This window comes from Asparagus officinalis, chromosome 2 (genome assembly GCF_001876935.1).
Source record: "Asparagus officinalis chromosome 2, Aspof.V1, whole genome shotgun sequence".
Lineage (NCBI taxonomy): Eukaryota > Viridiplantae > Streptophyta > Magnoliopsida > Asparagales > Asparagaceae > Asparagus > Asparagus officinalis.
This window is the reverse complement of record NC_033795.1, coordinates 4,258,037-4,267,186: the sequence shown is the minus strand read 5'-3', so window position 1 is coordinate 4,267,186 and position 9,150 is coordinate 4,258,037. Positions and strand designations below refer to the sequence as shown.

The window sequence follows — 9,150 nt, the reverse complement described above, 5'->3', positions numbered from 1 at the left end:
TGGGGTTCACAAAGAAAATGAAGAACAGCTCCAAATTAAAGTGATTACTCAAAGTATAGCTTACATTTATTATACACACCAAAGTGTACTACCTTTTTTTTTAATTCCCCCCTCCTTAGGGTGTGTTTGGAAACTTGGAAAATAGTTGGGGTTCACAAAGAAAATGAAGAACAGCTCCAAATTAAAGTGATTACTCAAAGTATAGCTTACATTTATTATACACACCAAAGTGTACTACCTTTTTTTTTAATTCCCCCCTCCTTAGGGTGTGTTTGGCAACTTGGAAAATAGTCCGGTTTAGTTTTGATTAGGCGAAACTAGTTTCTACATTGATGCAGCATAAACATGTAGCAAAAATGTTGCAAGTGCACAACCATGTCAAGTTATAGTATAAAGGTATCAATCCACGAGGAAGGTGTTTTGTAGGAGAAAATATAAAATCGGTTTTTATGTTGCGTGACAAATAGGAGTGATGAGTGAATGTGATTGTAGAGAGATGGAGAGAATAAAAATGATTGTGTAAATGAATATATTTGAGAGTGTAAGTGATAATATAAATGTGATCAACAAGGCAAGAAGGAAAAATCAAGAACAAATAAAAATCAAGAATGTAAAGATAGCAGATTCAATTAAAGATATGGGTAATTTAGAATTGAATCCACTTCTTAGAAAAATGTGATTCCCTAGAGGGTTCTAGCCTAAAGGCGAATCAAAGAAAATAAAAATGAACAAAAAGAACCCAAGAGGGTTCTAGCCTCAAGGTGAATAGTGTAAGAAATTAAAATCTAACTACAAAATAAATTGCAAAATCTAAACTACAAAATAAATTGTAAGAATTAAATGCAAGAAAATAAATCTACTCTATAAGCATGAAATAAATCTAATCTATAAGCATGAAATAAATCTAAAGCAAGAGGGTTCTAGCCTCTTGGCTATTTAAACAAGAAAATAAAATCTAATTACAAGCATGAAAAAAAATCTAAACTATTAAGCAATAAAAGAGAAATAAGAAAAACAAACCTTCAAATTAATCTCCATCTTCATCTTCATCATCCAACAAAGAGAAGAAGAGAAAAATTTAAAGTGGTGAAAAAAATTATTATTATTAATTGTAACAAAAAGTTACAAATTTGGAAGACCTTCTCAATTAAGAGTAGTCCTCCTCATCAAAAGGAGTTACAAAAATTTTTACACCTCTAACCCCTCACTCTCTACCCCTATTTATAGTAAACATCAGTGAATGAGAGCCATTGGATCAAACTTGAGCCCCAAGAAAAGCAAAATCAGCCATTGACTCGCGCTACAGTAAACTGGCGTCGATGCAGGCATCGATGCTGGTATCGATGCCAGCATCGATGCCGACATCGATACCCACTATATCCAAATTCTGATTTCACGGATAGCTTCGTCTCGTCGAGATAGTCGATTTTCATATATTATATGTTAAATTCCGCCTTCCGGATTAGGAGATATCGTCGTTTCTTTGTGGCCAACCATTTTGAATATGATTTCTTTTCATATTGGATTTTTGATTTTCTCCGGCTTCTACAGGCTACTCGGCTTGATTCTGGCTTTTTGGATAATTTGAAAATTGATTTTCCAATGGGCTTCTTTTGGGCTTTGGCATTTTTTCTTCATTTGGGCTTCAACACTTCATTGAATATTGAAAGAAATTGTTTGCTTCCATGGGCTTCATTTCTTCAATAAATCAAGGGTTTTTTTGTTGAGAGATGAGAGTTTGAGATTTATTCTTTATTAACCTGTAATTAAAAGATAAAAATAATTATTAGTAATATATTTATTCATAAAAAATAGATAATGAGGGTATAAAATTTTAATAAAATGTGATTATCATACATGCACTAATTTTGAATTGAATCTAATTTGCTTTATTTCTAGCTAAACTAGTTTCTACGTGTACATAGTCTTTCTTTCCCTCCTTTCTCCTTGCCCACTAATTTTTTTAGGACCAGACTTATTATGCATTTCTTTTACACACCAGAGGGGTTTGATTTATTTTCGGTCCAGTTAGTAGGCAAAAATGGACCCAAGAAAAACATGTCTAAGCCAACTTTAAAATTTGTTAGACTAGGGCTAAACACTTGGACCAAAGGTGTTTTGAATGAAACTAGTTTTATTCGTTTACCAAACAGGCCATTAGTTTATTCAATACTATACAGGTAGTATTTTTTTCTAATCTTTTGCATCATTATGTTTTTGAAATAATTTGTGTCACAAATTTTTTTTTTTTTGGAAAATAGAGAAAACTGGACTGGTGTTTACTAGAAATCCTCTTTAATGGTGTGTTTGGGAGTTTACTAAGGGAAGGGAAGGGAAGGGAAGGTAAACAATGGGAATAGAATTATAATATATTGTTTGGGAGTTGAGTAAGGTGAATGAAGGTGAAAGAAAGTAAATATATGTAAATTTACATAAATGACTTTATACTAATAACATATCAGCCCTTTTATTTGTTTTGATGGGGGTAAGAATGTCATTACACCCCTTTACCCTCCTTTACCCTCCTCTACCGCCCAAATCGGGGGGGAAAGAAAACCAAGCAAATTTACCCTCCATTCCCCTTCATTCCTCCTCTCTCTACCCTCCTTAAAAAAACTCTCAAACAAGGTGAAAGCTGCATTTCTCTTCCCCTCCCCCTCTCTACCCTCCATCCAAACTGGGCATAAGAGAGGATTTATGGAGGAAGAGGTGAGGTGGGGTTAGGCGAGGTGAGAGAAAAAATAAGATAGCTAAAGTTGTGGAGAGAAGAGAAACCCTCCAATTTGGAGGAACACATGAAGTGAGGTGAGGAAACAAAAATTAAACTGAAGTCACGCGTCTCTCCCTCACTTGCCCTTGAACCAAACAAGAAGCACAAGGGACACGTTCGTGATGCAGCACATATTCAAGACTTCTATAGTTCAATGCATTATGTTTAGGTAAGAGTTGAGTTAGAGATATCTTACAATTAATTAACATATAAAGACCAATGATATACAACAAACACATGAACTTCTCATCTACGTGCACAGATTAACCAATTACTTACATTCAACACTAATCACGTACATGATATAATTTCACACTAGCTCCTCAAATGTACTCAGCGTATCGACAGCTTGACAAAGCTCATGGTCTTCTCCTGTTAACAGAGCTCAAAGCATTGGCCAACCATGGCTCACTCGGAGTCTTAAGCCTTGGGAGTTGCCTGCCAACCTCATTAAAACCTCCGACATCCCCCCTCCTCCTCCTCCTCGGGGCTCCCCTCGCCAAAATCGACACGCCTCTTCGTTCCCCTTGTGGGTCCTCCTCAGCCTACTCGTGTCCAAAACATGGCAAACCCCCATCCGGAGACTTCCAGGCCTTACATGGCTAAGCCCCGTCAGTCATGAGCCCGGTCCATAATCACAACGCCAACGGTGTCCAACGCTACCCATTTTCCGGCGTTGACACCCGAACCCGGGCTTTTCAGCCCACAAACGGCCCCTTTCGTCTCCCCAAGGGAACGAGCAACATAATCCCGCACGCCCTCCCGCGCCGTTAGTCTCACGACCGTAGTCGTATTCGGGTCTTTCCTGACCTCACCGGTCACTCTCGTCTGCTGGCTCGACCTGACTTTTTCGGGTCAGTCGAGCCAGAGCGAACCTTTCGCCCGTTCGAATACTTGGGCAGCCGCGTTGGCTGCCGACGAGGCCGCCAAGGCGTTAGACGCGCGGGCAGGCAACCGCTTCATGATGAAGCTCGGCGCGCGTGCGACGCCCGGGCCCGTGTTCTTGGACACGCTGAGCCTGCACGGCACGCCGAACGACTCCGACATCGGCATATTGTCAGCTGGCGTCGGAGAACGCGTCGTCGGCTTCCTCCGCAAGAAGCGTCGGCGCCGCGCCGCCGCCGTTTCCGCTGAGGTTTCGGGGGCCGCACCTGCAGGTGGCGTGCTTCGGGGTGTAGTCCTCCTCATCGGACTTGTTTTTGTTAATCGTGCCGCGTCCGTCTTGGCGTATCCCGGGCGCCCTTTCCCACGAGGAAGGGGACCTCGGCGGCCTCGTGTCAGGGCTCGGGTCGTTGGTTGGTTCAACCCGTGGCCGCTCGAGGCCCGCCTCGTCGATATGAGAGGCACGTCGAAGTGCAACACGTCCATTGAAACGATGGAGAGGACGGAGGAAGGAGAGGAGGAGGAGGCAGAAGTAGCAGTGAGCGTGGAAGAGGAGGAGAAGGGAGGAGGAGGCATTGATGAGCGGAGAAGAGGGGGAGGGATCGAGAGATATATCTTAACTAAGAATGGGAGGTTCGTGAGGCTTGAAAGAGGGGAGGGTGGTCATGGGGTGAGGGGAGTTTTTAGGGGAAGTTTGGTTGCGGGGAGGCAGGCAGTGCATGTGAGGTTCTCGTGAGGGCTTTCAATGGAAAAGGTTAATTTGATGAGAAGCCCATGAGAGATAATGGGAGCCTTTGCTTTTGAAAGAGAGAGATTGGCGATGTTTGGTTTGGGGTACCGTCATTTGTCTTTGAGGACTTGAATGGCGTCCTCAGGCATCTTCACGTCAGAAAATTGGGGTTTATAGTTAATGCATCCCTCCCTTTTCCAAAAAAAAAAAAAACTACAAACTTATTTATGAAACGAAAAATTTCTCAATGATCCAAAATATAGGACCGACAGGGGGACATGTGATATGTCATCCTCCTATTGCATAATGAATTAGTCATCATTAATGATGATCAACTCATTATGCAATAGGAGGGTGACACCTCACATGTCCTCCCTATTGGTCCCATATAGCAAAGCTCATATATATACACACACACACACACACACACACACACACACACACACACTAGATTTTATACATGTGTAATGCACGTGGTTAAATACTGTAATTATGTATTTTTAGTTTATTTTCTACTAAAATTTGTTCATTGATTACACTTTGATTATTTATTTATTTGATGTTTGTTTGAATAAGCTACATCCAGTTTAAAATTTATGTTGATAGTTGAATTGTCAGGAGATAAATATAATCTAAAGCCAATATAAATTTCTATTTTATTAATTTGGATTGACATGAATCCGAGCTTGACATGAGGAAGTATAGTGTTATGAAAGTGAAAACACTTGAAAAAATAACATTATAAAAGGAAGATGAATAATAAAGACAACGAGCCAAGATGATTGATTTAAAATGGGCTAAAATGACAGAAAATGGTTAATGAAAAATAATCATAATTTGAATATTAATGTTAACTCTAGTACACTTTTATATGATAAAAATATCCACATATGCATATGAAAGTACTAAAAGAGTTTATGAAAATCTCTTCTAAAGATTCCTAATTTTACTAAAAAATAAAACTATTCTATATCAATTCACAAAACATTATCTTTTGTTACTTCTATTTTATTTTTTATTGAGTCGAGAGCAATCATTCTTCATCTTTACCTTTTTCCTAGCTAATTCTAGAGTGGTAATGTCTTCATCGTCTACATTGATTTTGATATGAGACTAGAGCATATTATCTTTCCTTGAGTTCATTCATCTTTTGTCTTCTCGTCTAAATTCACAAAGAAGTTGACTATATTTCTTATATTCAACACAAACTTCTGACAATACGGAGTTTGATTTTTTCCTATTTTAATAAGAAGAAATATTAATTTTATATATATGAAATTTTTTATGCTTTTAATTTGTTACTTAAATAAGGTTAGGAGCTACCTCTTTTTTCTCTACTATGAATTCTTCTGTTGTGCATCCAATAAGAATTTTTGATGTGTCATAATGTTACATTTGCTTTGTATGTGTCATTTTTCATGAGGATCTGAACTAAATACATTAAATTTTTCATTGTTAATTTACTTTAGATTATAATATTAATATTTAATTTTGATATATTTATTTCATGAAGAAGGGATATCACTTAACATTGGTACTAAATCATCGGCGATTCTATAACATTTATCATCTGTACACTTATTATTAACATATTTACCACTTTCTTATTACAGCATTTGCAATCATAGAATCACTGCTCAACTCTATTATAAATGGTAGTTATCATTGCCACAAGTGTGCAATAGTGTGTCTGTATATTGGTAAATTATTCTTAGGTTTAATTATATGAATTTTAGAATAGGTTTTCTAAGATCATATCTCTTTCGAATGTTATAATGGTTGTAATAGTAATTTGAATTTCTGTTGCATGTATAAAGAACCTTAATGGAGATACTTTTGTCTTGGTAACTTACTCTAAAAGAGCGCTGCATATTAGTTTTAAAATATTTTTTTTATTTACGGTGTTATATGAATGTTTGCTTGGTTTACTTACTATTCACTTATTTCTTCAGTAAGTTGTATCTTTGAATTGATATATATTATTAATACAATTTACGATGACATGCACATTTCCTCTATAAATTTGAGACAGATATAAGGTAAATTTTATATTTAGTGGTATTTAATAAGAATTTTACTAATGAAATATACTACCTTCATACTTAGAGATCTTAAATTCTAATAGTGCTATTACATCATTATCTTTGATAGTGTCTTTAAGAATTAATCCTTCGTTAGTAGTCATGCCCCTAAATAAAGTCACACGCAGGATCGTGATACTATATAAGAAAAAGAAAAATGCCGATTTTATATTTTTTGTTCACGCAAAGTATAGTAATTTTTCTTTTATCTTCTATGAAGAATGTTTCTTTGATGAGCACAAAGTTGTTTAATATATTCTTCAGGGGGTATTCAGTCGGTGTTTCTTTGATAAATATAACTTATGTTATTGTTAATTTAAGTGATTCATAGATGTTCCGAATTCCATTTGAAATAAAAACCGCTTGATTCTTTTGAAGGATATATCTAAATTTTCTAATAGTTCTCCATACATAAATCTTTATAATTTTTTACCTAATAAATATTATTACCATTAGAGATCAATATTTATAAATTATAATCAATTAATGTTAAACTATTATATTATAGTCTTTTATCAGTTTGTTGTCATTTAGTCTTCTATCAATTAATGATACTTATGTATTTTTGGTGTTCTAACATATTAGTAAAATTATATGCAGTTACTTTAATTTATATAATAACATTAATTTTTAATCTATCATATATTTTTTAAAATTTTTATTATTTAACTGGATATTTTTAATCATTTTTTAAAATTTTTATTATTTAACTGGATATTTTTAATCTGTTATTATTACTATTTTTTACCAGTATTAACTTGACTATTTTTAGATTCTAAAAAGGGATAGTAAACCTTAAATTATAAGTTATATTTATATATCTTAATAAAAAAATCACACAATTACTCTTTTCTTTGCGAAGTTCTAAATTTTTAGCTTTTTATTTTGTGTAATTTTAAACTTTTGAGAGTATTTTGTCTAATTTTCAAAACATTTTGCTTTTTTTGTAATACTTCATGTAATAAACTAATAGTATGAAGATGTTTCATATATTTTATTAATCTTATTCAAAATTTTGAGCTATAGATAGTTCATGGGGGTTTAGGATAGGATATAAGTATGATTAGTATAGATTATAATTTAAATTAAATATTTAAAATAGTATAGTGTAATTTTGACTATGAAAAACTTTTCATGAACTCGTGCTTTTTTTTTGTCAATGATTTTTTTTTATTCATTTACCAAGTAAGAAATTTTTGTACAATATCACTGTCAGTCAAAGACTGAAAAGCTCAACACTCATAGTGCACACACAGTGCACATATATGCAACAGCCTTACAACTCTCTAATTCTCTCCTCTAAGTGAACAAGATATTTTTCATTCATAATCTTTGAGAAAAAGGAGATCTTAATAGCTTTAAACAACATCTCAGGTAGCATAGTTTTCCCCTGAAAGATCCTAAGATTTCTCTCTTGCCATATGAAGTACATTGTTATTCCAAAAGCCAGTCTCTTTAATTTTCCCCCAAATCCTCTGTTTTTTAGCCTGAAGCTAAACCAGTGTATGATACTATCCCACATGCATGATTTCCGGCTGAACTTCATCTAGTCCAACATCATATTCCAGACAGTGGATGAATATTGACATTCAAAGAATAAATGGTGACAGGTTTCCTGAAAATTTGTACACAACACACATTGATTTGTATTAAGAATACCCATCCGACATAGCCTATCTTGAGTAATCAATCCTGATTGAATAGCTAGCCATAGAATGAAAGAATGTTTGGGATAATGAATATTATTCCAAACTGTGCTAGCCCAGTGAACTTGATGTGCAGGTTGGACCAAAGAGCTATACACAGCAGAAACCTGTATTTTTCCCCCTATACATGACTTGCCAATGATAGCAATCAGGTTGTTAATGCTGCCAACTTTAGCAATCACAACATCTCTGGGGTTTTTTAAGTTGCTTCCACATCCAAGAGCTATTTGATTTAACCTGCACACTCCAGATATCTGTATTTTGTTAATAATTCTCATGCACCCATTTTATCCACAAAAGGTCCTTCTTGATATGAATCATCCACAACAGTTTAAGAGATGCAGCTTGATTCCAAATTCTTGCTGAAAAGATACCCAAGCCTCCATACTTTTTCTCTTGACAAATAGTTGACCATGATACTAAAGGGATCTTGTGATTCCATAAAAATTCAGAACACAACCTGTCAATTTTTTTAAGAACTTTACTAAGCAAGATATAATTATTTGTCCAGTAGATATGCACACCCAAAATGACAGATTTGATCAATTGTAACCTTCCAGCATGAGATAGGGACCTTTTCTTTTGTCAATGCTGGAATTTTTTAGAAATTTTGCTGACAAGAGGAGAACAGTCCATCCAAGAGAGTCTCTTAGGTATAAGAGGCATACCCAGATACCTAACTGGTAGGCAACCTTCAGAAAAATTCAGATATGAACAAATTTGAAGCTTTAGATTGTCATCAATACCACTTAGATATACTGAACATTTATCTGGGTTGGTATCCAGACCAGAGACCTTACTGAATTCATACAGACATCTATGAAGTTTGATAATGGAGTTCATATCAGCTCTACCAAAGAGCAGTAGATCATCAGTAAAGAATAAATGATTTTAAAAGGAGTATGATTTTTTATTTTTCTTAATTTTTATTTTTTATAATTTTGAGAATGGTTTTTGTCTCTTTAATTTGTTTGGTGGATT

The 9,150-nt window shown here is 35.0% G+C and overlaps 1 protein-coding gene across 1 annotated transcript in view; it reads right to left on the bottom strand.

Annotated features, from left to right (window-relative positions):
• Positions 1-4,138, bottom strand: part of LOC109829716 (probable inactive serine/threonine-protein kinase bub1) — a 15,414-nt gene extending 11,276 nt beyond the window's left edge. Inside the window, exon 1 of the mRNA XM_020396757.1 lies at positions 4,077-4,138. Coding sequence (XP_020252346.1) covers positions 4,077-4,138 — 62 coding nt within the window. The remainder of the gene's footprint in view (positions 1-4,076) is intronic.